The 21353-nt window shown below is 44.2% G+C and overlaps 1 protein-coding gene across 8 annotated transcripts in view; it reads left to right on the forward strand.

The window, feature by feature from the left end:
* LOC106571295 (ankyrin repeat domain-containing protein 6) overlaps nucleotides 1-20794 on the forward strand; it is a 34041-nt gene extending 13247 nt beyond the window's left edge. Inside the window, exons 2-16 of one of the 8 annotated variants that reach the window (XM_045695638.1) lie at nucleotides 3401-3733; nucleotides 9993-10091; nucleotides 11503-11601; nucleotides 12180-12278; nucleotides 12820-12918; nucleotides 13384-13482; nucleotides 14010-14108; nucleotides 14718-14795; nucleotides 16004-16108; nucleotides 16226-16330; nucleotides 16689-16850; nucleotides 17312-17464; nucleotides 17849-17962; nucleotides 18149-18443; nucleotides 18855-20794. In XM_045695638.1, coding sequence (XP_045551594.1) covers nucleotides 3608-3733; nucleotides 9993-10091; nucleotides 11503-11601; nucleotides 12180-12278; nucleotides 12820-12918; nucleotides 13384-13482; nucleotides 14010-14108; nucleotides 14718-14795; nucleotides 16004-16108; nucleotides 16226-16330; nucleotides 16689-16850; nucleotides 17312-17464; nucleotides 17849-17962; nucleotides 18149-18443; nucleotides 18855-19501 — 2379 coding nt within the window. In that variant the 5' untranslated portion in view covers nucleotides 3401-3607 and the 3' untranslated portion in view covers nucleotides 19502-20794. The other 7 variants (XM_014144200.2, XM_014144195.2, XM_014144198.2 and 4 more) reach the window with 7 other exon arrangements.
* The last annotated feature ends 559 nt before the right edge of the window (nucleotides 20795-21353 follow it).

The following is a 21353-nucleotide window of genomic DNA, read 5'->3' on the forward strand; positions in this document are numbered from 1 at the left end:
CGCCGATACCGATTATTGGGGGCCCAAAAACCCGCTGCCGATTAATCGGCCGATTTCCCCCCCCCCCCCCCCCCCATTATTTGTAATAATGACAATTACAACAATACTGAATGAACACTTATTTTTACTTAATATAATACATCAATAAAATCAATTTAGCCTCAAATAAATAATGAAACATGTTCAATTTGGTTTTTAAATGATGCAAAACCAAAGTGTTGGAGAAGAAAGTAAAAGTGCATTATGTGCCATGTAAGAAAGCTAACGTTTAAGTTCCTTGCTCAGAACATGAGAACATATGAAAGCTCGTGGTTCAACATGAGTCTTCAATATTCCCAGGTAAGAAGTTTTAGGTTGTAGTTATTATAGGAGTTATAGGACTATTTCTCTCTATACGATTTGTATTTCATATACCTTTGACTATTGGATGTTCTTATAGGCACTTTAGTATTGCCAGTGTAACAGTATAGCTTCCGTCCCTCTCCTCGCTCCTACCTGGGCTCGAACCAGGAACACATCGACAACAGCCACCCTCGAAGCAGCGTTACCCATGTAGAGCAAGGGAAACAACTACTCCAAGTCTCAGAGCGAGTGACGTTTGAAACGCTATTAGCGCGCACCTGCTAACTAGCTAGCCATTTCACATCGGTTACACCAGCCTAATCTTGGGAGTTGATAGGCTTGAAGTCATAAACAGCGCAATGCATTGCGAAGAGCTGCTGACAAAATGCACGAAAGTGCTATTTTGAATGAATGCTTACGAGCCTGCTGCTGCCTACCATCGCTCAGTCAGACTGCTCTATCAAATCATAGACTTAATTATAACATAATAACACACAGAAATACGAGCCTTAGGTCATTAATATGGTCGAATCCGGAAACTATCATCTCGAAAACAAAACGTTATTCCTGTTACATTGCACAACCTTCAATGTTATGTCATAATTACGTAGAATTCTGGCAAATTAGTTCGCAACGAGCCAGGCGGCCCAAACTGTTGCATATACCCTGACTCTGCGTGCAATGAACGGAAGAGAAGTGACAATTTCACCTGGTTAATATTGCCTGCTAACCTGGATTTCTTTTAGCTAAATATGCAGGTTTAAAAATATATACTTCTGTGTATTGATTTTAAGAAAGGCATTGATGTTTATAGTTAGGTACAGTCATGCAACGATTGTGCTTTTTTCGCAAATGTGCTTTTGTTAAATCATCCCCCGTTAGGCGAAGTCGGCTGTCTTTGTTAGGAAGAAATAGTCTTCACAGTTTGCAACGAGCCAGGCGGTCCAAACTGCTGCATATACCCTGACTCTGTTGCAGAGGTGACATATTTTCCCTAGTTAAAATAAATTCATGTTAGCAGGCAATATTAACTAAAGATGCAGGTTTAAAAATATATACTTGTGTATTGATGTTAAGAAAGACAATGATGTTTATGGTTAGGTACAAGTTGGAGCAACGACAGACCTCATTCGCGAATGTGCACCGCATCGATTATATGCAACGCAGGACAGGCTAGATAAACTAGTAATATCATCAACCATGTGTAGTTAACTAGTGGTTATGATTGATTGATTGATTGATTGTTTTTATAAGATAAGTTTAATGCTAGCTAGAAACTTACCTTGGCTTCTTACTGCATGCGCGTAACAGGCAGGCTCCTCGTGGAGTGCAATGTAAAGCAGGTGGTTAGAGCGTTGGACTAGTAAACCGTAAGGTTGCATCCCCAAGGTGACAAGGTAAAAATCTGTCGTTCTGCCCCTGAACAAGGCAGTTAACCCACCGTTCCTAGGCCGTCATTGAAAATAAGAATGTGTTCTTAACTGACTTCCCTAGTTACAAAATATTAATATAATATATATATATTTTTTTTTTATCGGCAAATCGGTGGCCAAAATTACCGCTTGTTATGAAAACTTGAAATCGGCCCTAATTAATTGGCTATTCCGATTAATCGGTCGACCTCTACCCTGGAATGTATAGTTTTAGATTTACCAGCCCAATAACTTAACTTCTTGGATCATTGCATTTCATTCACCTGCTGTATATGATGCATGTTGAAAGTGGGAACACAATATCCTCTAATAATTGCCTCCATTTATAGCACAAATAGAATGAAACGGAAGCAATGATACACGTGTAAATATTGGACTATACTTTGTGTCTTCGTGTATTATACTTATGCTAAAATCTTTATTCTATTCTACTGAGCCATTTACTTTATGTTCCTATTCTTATATTTTCTTATTTATTATTGTTGTTGGATTGTCGAGGAAACTGCAAGTAAGCATTTCATTGGATGGTGTATACCATGTGTATCCTGTACATACGACTAATACAGATAGTGAGCCATGTTAAGACATGTAAATAAGGACTGCTTCCTAACCACTCATCTATGAAATGCCTTAGAGGTGATCCTGGTAAAAGACTGGGGGGAAAAAACAATAGGCCTGCATTGAAAGTATGCATTGATATGCTATATTATGCGCACATCTTTTTGTCTTGGTATAGCCTTCTCTGGTATATCTTTACAAACCCAAATAATGTCTATGGGGCTGAATGGAAGAAATCATTCTTTTGTCATATTGCTTAATGTGGCTGTGTCCTCTGACACTTGAGAAGATAGCTAGGTGACCTCATCACCTGTCATAATGATGGAACAAACGCATAACAAGCTGTCAGACCACCATTAGTAACTTCAACAAGCACACATACTTAGTCTAAAATGACAATGTACCATTTCCTCTGCAGTTTACTCGGTTTCAACAAGCATGACCGAATACAGCCTGGCAGATGCTCAGTCTTATAATTTAGCTAATAAGCTACATTACATTATACTGCGTTTCACCAGTTGCTGGCGTGGTTAATCGTGAGCTAGTTCCTCTGAGTCAGGTAGAAACATTGACAGATTTGACAGCTCAACACGTTGATGGGTTGTAATGATGGTAGGAACTCCTGGAAAGACAGCCTTTTTTCCAGTGAGTCACTCTGCCTGCGGTCACACCAACTCTCACTCAGCTAACTGGTTATAACGGTTTTTATTAGCTTTGTATGGCATTGTGTCTGATGGTATGACATAAAAAGTGAAAACCAAAGTGTTTGTGTGGATGGCGCTCTCCTCTGTTGTTGATGTAAATCACTCCTATTCAACCTGTATAAACTAATTTAAAAGACATAGCTATTCTACAGCTGCTGTCTCCCCAACAGGAAATGGTCTGTTTTCCCAATTCCCACAGCTGGATATAGTGGGCTAGGTAGCTAGTAGCAATGATGCAATCACCATTGAAATCTCAATCTATTCCCCCCATTCCCTCCTGGTTTCCTGTTTGCCAGTCTTCTACTCTACCATGTGACATGTGCTAGCTTGTTACCACCACATGTGTTTCCTGTTCTCTTGCAGGCACTGAGGATGACATGAGGGAGCCAACCTGGGAGTGTCCAGAGGTCCAAGCCCTCTCTTCTCTCCTCTTCTCCTCTCTTTCTGCCCACTACCCCTGTGTGTGTCGGTGATGAGTTAGTGTGGGTGTGGGTGTCAGCCCCACCCCCCACCCCACCCTCTCCTTGGAGCACCGTGTCTCGGAGACAGTGCTTCACTTGCCCTGCTTACATGAGCCAGCAGGATGAGGCTGCGGTCCTCGCACTGTCCGAGCGCCTCCTCGTAGCCTCCCACAAGGGACAGGCTGACAATGTGGTCCAGCTCATCAACAAGGGCGCCAAAGTAGCTGTCACCAAGGTGAGTGGAGCAGAGGAGGTTGTCTTCTTGTGTGTTTATTACACGTTTGTCTTTTTAATGTGTATATAAGTAGTAGTTGCCATCCTTTTTTCCCATCAGATGTGTGGGTACTGTGTCTGTGTGTAGCCATTCGCCAATATGGGTGGATTTGTGTGGGTACTGTGTCTCACTCAACTGCAACCTCATTGGGCCACCAGGGCAACGACCATGGGCAGATCTATGTGTATTGAATGGTTGTATCTGTATTTCATGCTCTGATTAGATCCCCTCTACAGCACAATGTCAAATGGTTAGTGGGACTGGAGGAGCATATGACCATATTATAATCCTAACGGTTTCTTGGATACACTAATAGGCATATACAGTGTATGCCTGTTATACTGGTCTGTGTGTAAAACTACCATGTTTCACCACAGAATGTCAGTAGGTCTATTTTACAGGAAGGAGATGTTGGAATTTGGAGTATTTGGAAAGGAATATGAATGCATAAGTGTTGATGACAAATGAACAGGTCCGTGAGGGTCTCTGTCTGAGACTGACCTTAACTGTGTGTGTGTCACGTCATGCACATTCCATGTAGCCACAAGCTTGTGCACTTAAAGGACCAGAGGAGGAGTGCAGTACAAATGCAAGAGATTGACACATTTAATATAGACCGATGAAATTCAGTATGTTCAGCTTGAACCAACAGTGTTACCGCAATATGACAATAATATATCATCATTGCATGACTTGGCTTTACAGAATGTGTGCTGTCAATTTGACAGTGAATCTATCTTGAGCTGTCAGTTTTGGGGTGTTTACTGAGAGAGTCACAGCCAGACGTGATTGATTGAAGTTATGCGCTACAGTAGCAATCCTGTCTGTCTGTGAAGTGAATGGTCTTCCTTTGTGTCTCTGTCAGAGCAGCTCTGGTACAGACCTGAGGTGTTGATTGAGATCTTCCTCAGATCTCCAGTCTTTATCTTTATAGACTGCAACGTGATACTGGTCAATAAGGCAGGCAGAGGCATTTTTTCTTGAGCCTAATACATTTACTTCCTCAATAACAGGACACGTCTCTTGGCAGAAGCTTTTCTTCTCTGCTTTCATTCCTCTTAAATGTATCAAGCTGTTGCACATTTTGTTTCAGGAAATGAATTCATAATTCTTTATAGGGAGGACATTGTTAAATGCGCAGCACTTAACAGTTGCGTGAGTGAAATGTGAATAAATGACTGAATAAATATGATCAGTTATCTTACATGGCTACATTTGCTAGGCCTCTCTGTGTCTTTGATAATATTGTGACTGGCTCTATTTTTATTGTTTGGCAGTGTGCCCTAATAAATACTAAACCCAGGAACATGAGGATTACATTTCAGGTGGAAATGCCTCTGCTTCAGGGGAAGGGAGGAGTAAGGGGGAGTGTGAGGTAAAGTGTCAAGTGCTGGATGGATGGTTTAGTTCCTCAGGAAGATAAAAACTGTTTTGAGAATGAGAAAGAGAGGAGTTAGAATATAACGGGGCGGCAGGTCTGGTAGTGGTTAGAGCTTTGGACTAGTAACCAGAAGGTTGCAAGATCGAATCCCTGAGCTGACAAGGTCAAAATCTGTCGTTCTGTCCCTGAACAAGGCAGTTAACCCACTGTTCCTAGGACGTCATTGAAAATAAGAATTTGTTTTTAACTGACTTGCCTAGTTAAATAAAGGTAAAATAATAATAAATAACCAGTTGTAAGTCTCTCTGAGGTCACACCAGGCCACAGAATATAGAGCAGGCTCAGTCCAGTTACAGTCTTCTGGGATAACAGACCAGACCTCACCCTGGGCCCATGACTGGTGTTTACCTGAGACAATTCCATGGCAGCCCTCCAAACCTGGCCCAGTGAAATTCAACCCCTGCCTGGCCCTAGTGAATACCAGGTAGTGTCAAGCCGCACCCATGTAGCACACCAGCTTCCCCTGCTGAAGGAACTGTCGCTTCTCCTGTCTCTCTGTTTAATGGAGGGCTGTGAGGGTGAGGGGTTAATGAGGGGGTTGCATTGATGTAGTTCTTTGTGATTGCAGTCTGTCAATGCACACCTGACCTCTAATTACATTGTATTAATAACTCAGACAGATATTTCAAAATGGCTGCCAGCTACATGTTTCAGGAGAGGGATTCTGCAGCACACAGGCAGCACCAGTGGCATGTATTCATGGATGTCAAGGGAAGCCAGGCTTCCCCAAAAAATGGACCAAGAAAAACATCTAAAAGAATGTATCTTTTTTTATTTCATCATTTTCCTTCAATACTGAAGAGGCTGAATGTATCTCACAGGAAGAAGCATCAAAGCAAGCGTAACAGCGCCCCCCTGTCTCTGTATGTATAGTGAAATGCCTCTTTTGCAAACTCAAAATCCAACGATGCAATGATCAATAACAATGTATTACTTGAGAAAAAAACACACGAAAAATAAGAATATGAAAAATGAAATACACAATAAAGTAAGTAAGCATACTATATACAGGAAATATTTTTTTTTAAGTCAGTTCCAATACCATATTTACAATGTGCAGGGATACTGGAGAGATGAAGGTAGAGATGTATAGGGGTAAGGGGACTAGGTAACAGGATGTAAGATAAACAGAGTAACAACAGCTAGTATGTGAGTGGGTGTGGGTGTGTGTAGATCATAAATGTATGTGCATATTATGTGTAAGTGAGCAGATGATGGAGTGAGGGTTTGTGTGTGTGTGTTGGACTGACAGTGTGTGTGAATGTGTAGGGCCCTGTGAGTGTACTCAGAGAGTGTTCTTAGTGCAAATATTGAAATTAAAGGTCAATAAAGATACAAGGTAAACTCAGTCTGTGTAGCTATTTTGTTAGCTATTTATCAGTCGTATTGGGGATAGAAGCTGTTCAAGAGATTGTTGGTGTCAGACTTGATGCACCGGTACCTCTTGCCATGCGGCAACAGAGAAAATAGACTATGGCTTGGGTGGTTGGAGTCTTTGACGATTTTCCGGGCCTTCTTTTCACACCGCCTGATATAGAGGTCCTGGATGGCAGGGAGCTCGGTCCCATGCGATCGAAGGCAGTGCTATTGCCATACCAAGCAGTGATGCAGCCAGTCAATTTGCTCTCAATGGTACAGCTGTAAAACCTTTTCAGGATTTGAGGGCCCATGCCAAACTTTTTCAACCTCCTGAGGCTGTCGCGCCTTCTTCACGACTGTGTGTGTGTGTATTTGGACCATTTTAAGTATTTAGTGATTTGGTCACCGAAGAACTTGATGCTGTCTACCTGCTCCACTGCCGCCACTTCGATGTGGATGGGGGCGTGCTCTCCCCTCCGTTTCCTGTAGTCCACGATCAGCTCCTTGGTCTTGATGATGTTGAGGGAGAGGTTGTTACTCCAGCACCACACAGCCAGGTCACTGACCTACTCCCTGTAGGCTGACTCATTGTCACCTGTGATCAGGCCTACCACTATCGTGTCGTCAGCGAACTTGATAATGGTGTTGGAGTCGTGCGTGGTCACACAGTCGTGTACAAGAGGGGACTAAGCATACGCCCCTGTGTTAAGGGTCAGCATGGCGGAGGTGATGTTGCCTACCCTCACTACCTAGGGGCGGCCCGTCAGGAAGTCCAGGATCCAGTTGCAGAGGGAGGTGTTCAGACCCAGAGTCCTAAGCAAGGTGACGAACTTGGAGGGGACAATGGTTTTGAGCTGTAGTCAATGAACAGCATTCTCACGTAAATATTCGTCTTATCTAGGTGGGTGAGGGCGGTCTGGTCCAAAAGAGTATGACATTGTTGCCGCCCGTAGCATTGAATGCAAGAGAAGCCAGCAAGTTAGCCTCCCCTTGATAAAAAAACAGTATAAAATAATAGCCAATCAGCATTGAGCTAAATTGAGTGTGCTCAACTATGAATGGTCCTGGTGCACCCAACAAAAAGTGTCAAGGGAAGCCTGTTGGGATTTGGCTTCACTCCTATCAAATCGCATCGAGAGCATACGTCATTGACAGAAACAACTTGAATTGTTGCATCTCGTTGTGGTTGTGTTGTTGTCCTCCGGTGGCTACCTAGCTAGTTAAAATTGGCCCTTTCCTAAATTAGCCATGGATGGAGATAGGGATTTGGACTTGTGGTTTTACTTCATTCTCCGTACTCTGTTGACTAGCTAACGTTGCCCATGAATGGAAGTTAGGCTAGCGAGCAAGCATTTTAGCCAGGTAGCCTAAGACAACAAAAAATAAAAGCGTGTACTGTATGACAGCGTGATAGAGCATTTTGTCAACATGAAAGAGAGGAGGATGGTATTGGCGTTTCTCCACAAGTAGGGGGAGTCAACATGTTTTTTCTACTTGCACGAATGCACACGCACACAAATCAGAAACATGGCCAGCCACATCATATTTAGCTTACGTTGATTGGACAAATTTATTTTGGTATCTTTTAGTTGTCACTGTATTAGACTAAGCATAGGTGATTTGATGATGTTGAAATGTTGAAGTTGAAATTGTGCTGGAAAAGTGGAGGCAGCCCCTGTTGTCTTTGCGACTTGCGGTAACTCTCCGTGGTTCTAAATCAATAGTTGTTTAGTAGTCCCAAAATGTTGGAAACATTAACTTGCTTGACCATGCTGTAGGTCATGCACAGTAACTGTTTGTTACATGCAATATGTTTTGTGAACTTTACCGGACAGAAGCTGCTCTCCGGTTTTGAGATGAAACAAAAGGTGTGGTTGAATTTATTCTGCCTTTGTGTCTTCTTATTGTCTCGGACTTTAGGCCTACAGTATATATCATGGTCGCAAGGCATATGAACTAACAGGTTATAGAGCAAACAACACAATTATCACAACACATAGGTTCCCTAGTGATTTTACCCATGCATCGCTGCTGGTTAGCACACAGATGCATTTTATTTTCTCACTTCCAGATTGTTACTGTGCTTTACTGTAGCCTATGTGGAGAGATAGGGTTATGTATCTTGATATAAGGCTTTAGGATTTACTGAGATCATTTGTTTACATTAACTTAACTCCAGATATCTCTTAAGTACACTTAATATTCCTTTTCAGTTGTTATAAGAAAAAGGCACATTTCATGAAGAGTATCCACCATGTCTAACCTTACCTAATCCAATACAGCATATGATCGTGGTGTCGAGTAGCATCACTGATTTAGCCTGGCAAACAATCCATTATTACTATAGAAAGATAAAGATAAACCTCCAAAACTGTAGACACATTTGCTCCATAGCAGGCTGCAGGTCCATAAGTGTTGGCCTTAGAGCCGGAGGATGTGGGCAGCTAATCCATAAGCAGCTGTAGAGGTTCTCTCTCCATCCTAGCTTCTTTTAAACCATCTGAGGATTAAACATTTGTTTGTTTACTGGCAACTCATTATTCAAATGGGACAGATTGCGTGCGGCTAACTGCTGTGCCATGATGACAGAGCCATGTGTTAATGAATACGATTGACCTGTAGACACATTGTCAGTCTCTCTGTGTCTGATATACAGTCTGGTTGGCTTCAGTTGGAGATACTGATATACAGTCTGGTTGGCTTCAGTTAGGGACACTGATATACAGTCTGGTTGGCTTCAGTTGGGGACACTGATATACAGTCTGGTTGGCTTCAGTTGGGGACACTGATATACAGTCTGGTTGGCTTCAGTTGGGGACACTGATATACAGTCTGGTTGGCTTCAGTTGGGGACACCTATATATAGTCTGGTTGGCTTCAGTCGGGGACACTGATATACAGTCTGGTTGGTTTCAGTCGGGGACACTGATATACAGTCTGGTTGGCTTTAGTTGGGGACACTGATATACAGTCTGGTTGGCTTCAGTTTGGGACACTGATATACAGTCTGGTTGGCTTTAGTTGGGGACACTGATATACAGTCTGGTTGGCTTCAGTTGGGGACACTGATATACAGTCTGGTTGGCTTCAGTTGGGGACACTGATATACAGTCTGGTTGGCTTCAGTTGGGGACACTGATATACAGTCTGGTTGGCTTTAGTTTGGGACACTGATATACAGTCTGGTTGGCTTTAGTTGGGGACACTGATATACAGTCTGGTTGGCTTCAGTTGGGGACACTGATATACAGTCTGGTTGGCTTCAGTTGGGGACACTGATATACTGTCTGGTTGGCTTCAGTTGGGGACACTGATATACAGTCTGGTTGGCTTCACGTGCGGTATCTCTCTTCAGTTGCTGTGCCCCTCTCTTTTGTGTGTGTGTGTGTGTGTGTGAGAGTGTGTGTTCTGTGTCCGCAGTACGGCAGAAGTCCCCTGCACCTGGCTTCCTACAAGGGCCACATCGAGGTTCTGCGCATTCTGCTGAAGGCCGGCTGCGATCTTGACATCCAGGACGATGTAAGACTGTTGTCTGTTTATATGCTGCCTTTCATTTGCTCTTTCCATGTTTCCAGCTTGCACTGCAGTCATGACTGTGAAATTTAACGTGTGTGTGGACCATTGCTTTGTGTTCTCTAGCGTTGCATTAGTGTCGCTCAGAATCTTCCCAAATGAACATCACACCCATATTACACCATGTAATATTTATACAATCACGCAAACAAACTCCAGAATGTTTAACTTAGACATTTAAATGTGTGCGAGGTCACCTTTTAAACACACAAATTACACAATTGTATGAAGGTTCTGAGTCTGGTTGCTGGTCTGTTTGGTTGCAGTGTGGTTTCTCCTGCGTGCGGACACCTTTTCTATTTCTCTAAGACTGTCACAGTAGTATTGTAATGACCTCCAGTGACCTAGAGTGGGATTATTTGGACTGCCATCTTGAGGGATACAGCAGCCCTCCACGGGGCTCACCCTCTGGGTGGAGGTCGTCCCCCCTAGCCCTCCCCAGTCCCACAGATAACGGCCCAAACCTCTGGCGCTCCCAAATTCTCTCCATCTGGTCAATGAGCTCCCGATCCCGAATGGGCCGCAGCGTGTCCCCAGCCACCAATGGGGTGAGTGGCCCCGAGAAGGAGGAGGGGAGAGAGAGACGGCAGTGGAGGAAAGCTGCTGGGCCTGGGCCTGGGAGATCAGGGAGAGTGAAGAAGGAGGTTAGAGAAAAGCTCTTCAGTACGCCTCTTAGTTATCTCGCTTGGAATGACCAAACTAAACCCCACATCCTCCTCCGGTCACAGGAAGCAGCGCTTCTTTTTGATTTCTCTCTTCCACCCTTCTCATGATATGTCAAACCTGGCCTGCTAAACATCACTCTGTTGAGCTGCTGTGAGAAGGGTTCTCTATGTTTGCAGGAATTCCATTTATGGTAGAACATAAATGAGAGCTGGGCTGAACTGAGTGCTTTTGCCTGCTGCTTCTGTGGTTGTGTTCACTGCTTTGTATGGAGGATGCCCACTGTAGTATGTACTGTGATAGTATGAAGGCTTATGTGATGTCATACTGCAGTGTTGGATGATTGTTGTAACATCATTGTTATTCCTTGTGTTAATAACAACCTGACACTTTGTTGGATGGATGATGTACTCATTGTGAGAGAGCCTACTAAAACGTTGACCCGTCATATTGAAGTCAGAAGGGATTAACTACTGCCTTTTGATATTGTATTCATCATTGACCTCTGAACTAATTGTTGATGTGTGGATGGGAAAAGAACCCCACTAACTGAGCTGTGTGTGTGTGTGTGTGTGTGTGTGTGTGTGTGTGTGTGTGTGTGTGTGTGTGTGTGTGTGTGTGTGTGTGTGTGTGTGTGTGTGTGTGTGTGTGTGTGTGTGTGTGTGTGTGTGTGTGTGTGTGTGTGTGCATGCAGGGTGAGCAGACAGCCTTACATCGGGCAGCCGTGGTGGGAAACAGTGACGTTATCTCTGCCCTCATCCAGGAAGGGTGTGCTCTGGACAGACAGGACAAGGTACATATCACACACACACACAACAGCGCTCACACAGGGCTGAAAGCAGAGCCCCAATGCACTCACTCATTGGCGTAGAGGGATTTTAAACCCCAACAAACTGTCAGACAGCACTAATACTAGTTGACAATCTCTAGAGAAAACACTGCCTGTAACTGGCTTAACCCTCATTCATTCCCAGAGAAGGAAATAGGATGCGTCCCAAATGGCACCCTATTCCCTATGGGCCATGGTTAAAAATAGTGCACTAAAAAGGGAATAGGGTGCCATTTGGGGTGCAACGCCAGCCCTGTGGAAGTCCATGCGGATAGAAAGACTGTATATTGCTACAAAGGAAACAGCCACTCTCCAGCTGCCACACCTGGTAGAGTGAAAGCAAAGCCACACTGACCCTCTAAAGGAAAGCAGACCCTGTAGGCCTCGACACATAACCTCTTACATTACCTCACTACCTCCTACTTATCCTGCTATATCAGCTATTTTGACTGAATGAAAACCAATAATAGGGTTGTCTAGTATGATAATCCAGAGGTCAGGTGGTAGATGTGTAAAGCTCTTGATTGTGTTGGTTATTGCAGGACGGTAACACTGCTCTGCATGAGGTCTCGTGGCATGGCTTTAGCCAGTCTGTCAAACTGCTGGTTAAGGCCGGAGCCAACGTTCACGCAAAAAACAAGGTAAGTCTACTGCAAATACTGTAGATGTTATTGGTTATGAAACAGGCAGTGTTCCAGTAGGTCCTGTGCTGTGACAGCAGACTATTATATGACTGGAGAGCTTTTAGTGTTTAATAGGGCACACCAGGTAGCCTAGTGGTTAGAGCGTTGGGCCAGTACAGGTTGCTGGATTGAATCCCCGAGCTGACGAGGTAAAAATCTGTCGTTCTGCCCCTGAACAAAGCAGTTAACCCACTGTTCTCCGGTAGGCTGTCATTGTAAATAAAAAATGTGCTCTTAACTGACTTGCCTAGTTAAATAAAATAATAATGGAGTGAATGGAATGGCATCAAACACATGGAAACAGGAATGGCATCAAACACATGGAAACAGGAATGGCATCAAACACATGGAAACCATGTGTTTGATGCCATTCCATTTGTTCTATTCCGGCCATCAACCTCCTGTGAATACAGCTGCAAATGGAAATATGTTCCAAAACGTTATCTCACTATTAAACACAACCCATGATGTCTGTCTGTCTGTCTGTCTGTCCATGTAGGCAGGGAACACAGCCCTCCACCTTGCTTGTCAGAATGGCCACGCTCAGAGCTCCAAGGTCCTACTGCTGGGTGGGTCCAGGCCTGACAGCAATAACCATGTAAGTCCTCTTCCTCTATAGTTGGCTAGTCTATGGGGCGCCGTTTGTAACCTGCTGTATTTTGTGTGAAAGATTAATTCCGTGGCACAAAATGTTGCTAGTTACTCCATAGTAGTCTTCCCATGGTATCTCTGAACCACTGCGTAGGAAATCCATGCTGACACAGAAGCCTTTCTACAGTTAACTACCACCGCAGAGCAGTTTGCATGCTTAAGTAGTCACTTAATTATGAAACTATGTACGTGTGTGCTCTACTCTGCACTTCAAACCTAATCTCCCCTCATCATGGGTGAACTGCTCTCAGTCAACAAGAACAGAGGAAGTAGCTCTCAGTGCCATTCATTTGTCCTCGAGTCACTTCCCTGTGCCATTAAAAACGCTCCTGTCTTTGATTGCTTTCCCATCAACTTTGTGAATGGAAACTCAAGCTGTGTGTGGTGGGGGTCTCTCTTCATCGTGTTCCAGGTAGGTGACACGTGTCTGCATGTAGCGGCCCGCTACAACCATGTGTCCATGCTCCGCATCCTCCTGGGAGCCTTCTGCTCCGTGGCAGAGAAGAACCAGGTTAGTCTGACCATGTGACTGACACTACTTTCACACAGAGGCCTTTACCTTGTTTTTGGGATATTTGAAGGGGTTGTGAATCCAGCTCGAGACCCTGCTGTGACACTCTCTGCTTTCTGAGAATGTCTTTTAAATGTCTATCATTTATTGGTAAAATGCTATTGTGATGCATGTACAACTACTATGTGAATGTACTTCTTTAGTAGCTTTTATTCATTTAATGTAAAATATAATTGTCATGTGAATCATATCTTTGTCAAAGGTCCTTCCCTTGATTTATCCTAACTTAGTCTTAGCATTGTGCAGTAAACCTACTGGATATAGAAAATATATGGCTGTATTTTGGTTTTAATAGCACAGAGCAGGGACTTACCGTATAACATTGTTCTGTATTTGTTTGTTGATGCGTACAAATCCAACGGAACATTCAGTATGTTAAGTCTCTCTCTCTTCTCTCTCTCTTTCTCTCTCTCTTCTCTCTCTCTTCTCTCTCTCTCTCTCTTCTCTCTCTCTCTTCTCTGGGCAAGGCTGGGGACACACCACTGCATGTTGCAGCTGCGCTGAATCATAAGAAGACAGTGCGGCTTCTGCTGGAGGCAGGAACAGACAGCAGCATCCGCAACAACGTGAGTAAAGTGCCTCCGGGGCCCAGCCCTACTGTGTTCACTATGCTCTGGAGCAGTCGTGCACTTCTAAAGGCCCTCTTCATCTCGACTAATGTCACCGCTCTCAAGCCAGCGGTGTAGTTTTTCACTCAGTTAAAGCCACGCAGACTTTGATGAGTAATAGTATACTGTTCAAGAAACGTTTTGGCATACTGACAACTGAAATAGCTACTTGGAAATACATTAGTATATTCGTCCTCAACTCAGTGCCATATACAGTTGAATCATTCATCCCTAACTAGGTCTGTGTCCCAAATGACAGCCTATTCTCTATATCCCTCAAACTCACCTCTGGACCTCCAAGCCAGTTCCACTGCATTTTTTCATTGTTCCCATCTAGTCAGGGACTTATTTAGACCTGTGACACCAGGTGTGTGCAATTAATTATCAGGTAGAACAGAAAACCAGCAAGCTCCAGGCCTCGTAGGGAAAGAGTTGAATACCCCTGCTCTATATAGTGCACTACTTTTGACCAGAGCCCTAGTCAAAAGTAGTGCACTATAAAGGGAAAAGAGTTCCATTTGGGACACAGTCTAGGTGTTGATTGGCCTCTTGTCTGTGTGTGTGCAGGCAGGCCAGACTGCACTGGACCAGGCCAGAGAACACAACAACCCAGACGTAGCCCTTCTCCTGACCAAAGCGCCTCAGGTGAGTACAGGTTCACCTAGTCTGACAAGCAGGGGCAGCCAAGCAGTGTTTATCACCACCTCACGCCTGCCTTACCTCGCTATATATTTATATAGAAACACTCATGCTGCCAACTGTGTTTGGACTGAATTAACTACTTACTGATTCAACCATCACTGATTTATCAATTAACTACTTACTGATTCAACCATCACTGATTTATCAATTAACTACTTACTGATTCAACAATCACTGATTTGATCATTTGAATTTGATCCAGTGTAATTAGCTAGGAAAGTTGTAAAACTGACTATTCTACCGATCCTTGACTTCGGCGATGTAATTTACAAAATAGCCCCCAACACTCTACTCAGAAAACTGGATGTAGTCTATCACAGTGCCATCCATTTTGTCACCACAGCCCCATATACTACCCACCACTGCGACCTGTATGCTCTTGTTGGCTGGCCATCACTACATATTTGTCGCCAAACCCACTGGCTCCAGGTCATCTATAAGTATTTGCTAGATAAAGCCCCACCTTATCTCAGATCACTGGTCACCATAGCAACACCCACCCGTAGCACACGCTCCAGCAGGTATATTTCACTGGTTATCCCCAAAGCCAACACTTCCTTTGGCTGCCTTTCCTTCCAGTTCTCTGCTGCCAATGACTGGAATGAATTGTAAAAATCACTGAAGCTGGAGTCTTATATCTCCCTCTCTAACTTTAAGCATCAGCTGTCAGAGCAGCTTACCGATCACTGTACCTGTACACCGCCAACCATATTACTTACCCTCTTGCTCTTTTGCACCCTACTTGCACATTATCATCTGCACATCTATCACTCCAGTGTTAATGCTAAATTGTAATTATTTTGCCTCTATGGCCTATTTATTGCCTACCTCCCTTCTCTTCAACATTTGCACACACTGTACATAGCTTTTTCTATTGTGTTATTGACTGTACGTTTGTTTATGTGTAACTCTGTGTTGCTGTTTTTGTCGCACTGCTTTGCTTTATCTTGACCAGGTCGCAGTTGTAAATGAGAACTTGTTCTCAACTGGCTTACCTGGTTAAATAAAGGTGAAATAAAATTTAAAAAATCAAATAAATATAGGCTAAAGTCAATTAAATTCAGGACTGCTAACCAATCAATAAACTTGAAGCCTCAGTAAATAATACACTGGCCTTTAGTTCGTAACCTGTTCTCCCTCTGTATGTTCAGGTCCAGAGGTTTACCCGAGGCAGGAGTGTGAGGAAGAGGAGGGACAAGCTGAAGGCTGATCGCCGAGCACAGTCTGTTCCCAGGGATGACATGCTGCCCAGGAAGGTACAGTTACAGTACAGCTCCTCATCTTACTCCTACTGTCTCTGTGTGTGTCAGAATACGATAGCATAGATGCTCAGATGTTCACCTGAAAGACATATTTTCTGTCCTTTCTCACAGGACAGCGCATCTGCTGCTGACGACACCCCTAGCAGCGACCGCGTCGCCCGCAAACATGAGGTGATTGAGGCGAGCAAGAGCACAGACAGGGAGCTCAGAGAGAAGGTTAGCTATTACCGTAACCTTGTAACAACAACAACACATGAGAAGGTCAGCTATTTCTGTAACCTAACAACAACACATGAGAAATTCAGCTATTACCGTAACCTTCTAACAACAGCACGAGAAGGTCAACTATTACCGTAACTTTCTATCAACAACACATGAGAAGGTCCGCTATTACCGTAACCTTCTAACAACAACACGAGAAGGTCAACTATTACCGTAACTTTCTATCAACAACACATGAGAATGTCCGCTATTACCGTAACCTTCTAACAACAAAACATGCTTACCCAGGTGAAATGTTATTAATATTAAACACGTGGAACATGTGATGAGCTGTGCTGTCGTGCCGTTGCAGCCATCGCTCTCAGAACCCCTCCGTCGTAGAGAGAACAAACATGGAGAGACGAGGCGGGGCAAACTGCGAGGCTCCTCCCCCCAGCCCCCACTCCCCCCACACAACTACAAGGCCTATCAGCTGTACACTCTGTACCGAGGCAAGGATGGCAAGGTCATGCAGGTAGATAGAAAAAATACATGCTCACTGTCTCTACAATGACTTATTTTGTTTGAACATTTTCATGTGATGCTATGATTTATTACGCTTACCAAATTCACTTTTAATGTAGCTTTAAGGCACTGTGAATGGAGCTACTATCATATATTTTCTGTAATGTTGAAACCTTGTAAGAGGCTTTGCTACTATTTTCTGCTACTCACTACTCGGTTTACTCACTCCAAACAGCCAACCCGACTGCTCGGAGGCACCTGCATAGTCCTAATGCACACTGTTGCCTTGTTTTGTATCACATTCCAATTATAAAACTGGGGGGACTTTCACCCGTCCCCAGTGAAAGTTGGCCCCTGGGTTTACATCATGCTTCAAAAACAGGAGATGGGCTCTTCTTATTACTTATGTTTCGTTGTGTTAGTCTCCACTGTCAAGTGGCTCAGTGCTCATGGTTATTGTCTGTGTCCCAGGCCCCTATCAACGGCTGTCGCTGTGAGCCTCTGATCAACAAGCTGGAGAACCAGCTGGAGGCCACCAAGGAGGAGATGAAGACGGAGATCCACACGGTGCAGGACCTGATGAACAACAAGATGGGACAGCTGGACCGCAAGAACAAACATCAGGTACGGACTAGACCAGCGTGGTGTTCATTAGGGAAGGCCACGTAAAATGTTTTGCACCAAAAAGCTAAAAGGAATATTTCTTATTGAACCAGTCCAGGTAGATCAGTCCCAGTTTCAGTCCATTCCCTACCGTTTGGTGCCTAATGAACACTACCTACACCACACCAGTCTCTCAAGTCACAGCAGTGCTGGTGGATGTGGGACGGGAAATCCATGCATGTATAATTTGTGCTGATTTTGCATAGCCTATTAATGAAATTAAGTGTAATGTTGCTAAAGTCAAAAACAGCTCTGAGCTTTTGTCACAACCGGCGTCTTGCATTAATCATGACAGCTCTGTCAGGTTCAGGCATTTAACTCTGGTTTGTGATTGTGTGGTTCTAGATCCGTGCTCTGGATAAGATGACAGTAGAGAGGGTGTCAGCGGAGAGGACAGAGTGCCAACACAGGATCAACCAGAGAGCCATGCAGGAAAGACAGGAGGGGGAAAAGAGACAGGTAATACTAACAGCAGTGTCAACTCACTCAACACAGCAGGAGAGGGTGGTCTATGCCATATCACTTTTTCATTCGAGGTTTAGCTCAGACATTTCAACAATGCATTTACACTTACAATGAATACTATTGTACGCTAATGTTTCCTGTCATTAAACCCCTTCATGTCTTGGCCTGCCCTTTAAGCAGGCATCAGTGGTGAACGAGCTGAAGAACTGGTGCATGGCCAAGCTCCAGAACATTGAGGTGCGCTTCGCAGGAGACCCCAGCAACACCAAGCTGCGCCGGTCCTCGTCCATGTCTGAGGGCCTGTGTGAGGTGGACCCTGGGAGCCTCACCGTGCTGCCTGCTGGAGGGCCTGGGGACAGCGCCCAGTGTCTGGCCCCCCACATCACTGACGTCACCGAGGGAGACCACAACACCGTCGCCACAGAGGACCCCTCAGCCAACCAATGCTTTGCTGTTCCGGTGGACAGCTCTCCAGGTACAGTTCAAACAGAACTCTGGGAAATAGCCAGCGCTCTGAATTACTACGCTTATGCACATGCACGAACACACATACACAAAGAGTGGGAATTCATTTCAAGCAGATACAGGCTTGTGTAAGCGTTATGTAATCTAAGTTTATTACGTTTATTATTCTTAGGTCATACCTTTAAAAAAAAAAGTAAATAAAGATTGAATGTGGCCCAAATATAACATTTTCACAGAAATTGAAAAATTGTTGCCTATGGCAGGTTAATTAAAATATCACCCCAAACTATCAGATTGCATTTGAAGATTGGCAATCTCACTGGAACTAATTTGAATAATCATAAATTATTTGTGTGCCATGCTCTAAGGTTGACTTTTTAATTCTAATTCATTCAATAATTGCTTCTTGGAAATCTTCCAGACAGTGATAAACATCCCAAGCAAGCGGAGATCTCCTCCCCAACTATTGCCAAGTTCCTGTCACAGTCTCCCCAAGTAGTGCGACCCAAGGAGCGCCTCCTGGGTGCTACTGAACACCGGAGGCCGTATCAGGAACTGCAGGACGTGGCGCTTCTGGAGTTGGGATCGAGCAGCAGAGGCAACAACAACCGGGCCAGCAGTCTGTCCCCAGCGACAGAGCGCCACTGCAGCAGCAGACAGGACAAGGACCGTGACAGGGAAAGGGATAGAGACCGGGAGCGGGGCAGGGACAAGGGAAAGCACCACAAGAGGCACTCCCAGGGCAGGACTAAGGCCAAGGGGGCCACGGTGGGGCAGGCCGAGGGGACTCAGACTCTGGAGGTGTTTGAGGAAAGAGCCGTGGAGAGAGGCGGAGGGGAGAGCTCATTTGCCCAGGAAAGGGAGAACATGCACGCCCTGGAGGTGACACAGTACTTCTTTGAGGCGGTGTCGACCCAGATGGAACACTGGTATGAGAGGAAGATCCAGGAGGCCAGATGGCAGGCAGACCAGAGGGCCCAGGCAGACAGGGCTGCCCTACTGGAGAGGATCGCCTACCTGGAGGATGAGCTATGCATGCTCAGGACTAACAGGCACGACGACAGCTAACACAGACATATCACTGCAGAGTTTAAAGCAGACATACCACTGCAGAGTTTAAAGCAGTGGAGGCTGCTGAGGGGAGGATGGACGGCTCATAATAATAGCTAGAATAGTGCGAATGGAATGGTATACTTATTCCACTCCATTACCACAAGCCCATCCTCCCCAATTAAGGTGCCACCAACCTGTGGTTTAGAGTTACACCTTCAGAACGGCAAAAAACATCAGGTCAGATGGCAACCTGGATCTAGTGGACCCACTAGTAGATGTTGACCATAAACTGGCCATACATTTGTCATTGACCATGCACCTTCTCTACAGAATTTCATACTTATATCTAATAATGTCATGCAACAGTAGAAAATAATCAATTTGTAATGGTAACTTATTAAGGAGAAATGTTATGGCATGCCAGACAATTCAGTATAATGTTGTCTTGTTAATCATGTGTTTTGTTGTATACACCTGGGCAGCTCCTGTGTGTTGTGCTTTGTAAAAACCCCCAGTAAATGTACGGCTCGTTACAATGGATCTGTCACAGTGCCATTATTGAACTGGAACACCCACACATATTGGCACATTGATAGCTTGTCCTCAACATGCCAGTACTCCAGTGCTTTTTATCCTGCGATGCGAAAGCCTGTTATGAGAATGATTCTGGGGGTTTGTGGAAAATGTGGGTCATTTTTAGTGACATTGTAAAAAACTAAATTCAATAAGAGAGTAAAACGAGAGCAGACAGCTTCAGGAATAGTTTTGAGTTAGCCAGGATGCTTAACATATCAGTAGAATAAACTACTGCAAGCTTTCATATGTGACTTACGAGGGCAACAGAACTCACGAGAATACAGCCAAACTGAAAATGTCTTAACTGAAGAGAAGTTGTGCTTTCATAACTTTAGATCTCATCCACTTCTGCTCCAGCCCACTATTTATTTGATGGTAAAAACTCCATAACACCCTAATGTTTATCCTCAGCACTAAAATGAGTTACTGTTAGGAGGACCACGTTGGCATGATGAAACGTCAAATAGACTACTGTAAATGTATTACTGTGCTCATAGGTGACACTTGTTCTGTTCATGGGAGGTCGTTGTACATTGATGTCTCTGCTGATATGAACATACATTCTGTCTAATGAAGTCAGATGATGTCAAGTGTATTTTGTAAAAAACTAAAGAGAAACTACAAAAATGGCACGTCTGTTTTGTATTCAAGAGGTAGACGCAAAGAGCTACACGAGAGCCGACCAACATAAGCCCTGGAATACTAGTTATAACCAATAAATAAATCCTTACAGGTGGTGTTATTTCACATTATTGCAAATGGCATATCATACATGATTCTGCATGATCATACAGCGATCTGGGAAAGCGTCACCACTGTTAGACATGGACATTTTAATAGCAACCAAACTGATAAGGGACTCCCCGTGACATATCTCATATGGTTGTGCTCACGCCAAACAACATTCTGTATCAGACACTAGCAGTGAGAAGAAAGTAGAGGAGCTGGTACGGCTAAGATTTCTTCCAGGGTAAGTGTGACAAGGTCCTGATTCCTATGGCTTTCATGCTGCACATACACAGTCCATTTGAGGTATCTCACTCCAGCAGTGTCCTAATAATGGACACTGACGGCGTCCTAGGGATATGGAGAGACAATGGTTAGAAAAGGGATACAACATAAAATATGAAACACAATTTCAGGCAATGTCTTTGCCATATCTCACCTGATTTGTGGCATTTTTATTTCTCTTGAACTCGTCACTCGCCCAATACCTTAAGTCTTTTCGGTCTCCTTCGTCTGGCACTTGTCTTATGGTCCACATCATGTTTCTGTACAGGCCCAACAGAGC

This window comes from Salmo salar, chromosome ssa15, assembly GCF_905237065.1.
Source record: "Salmo salar chromosome ssa15, Ssal_v3.1, whole genome shotgun sequence".
Taxonomy (NCBI): domain Eukaryota; kingdom Metazoa; phylum Chordata; class Actinopteri; order Salmoniformes; family Salmonidae; genus Salmo; species Salmo salar.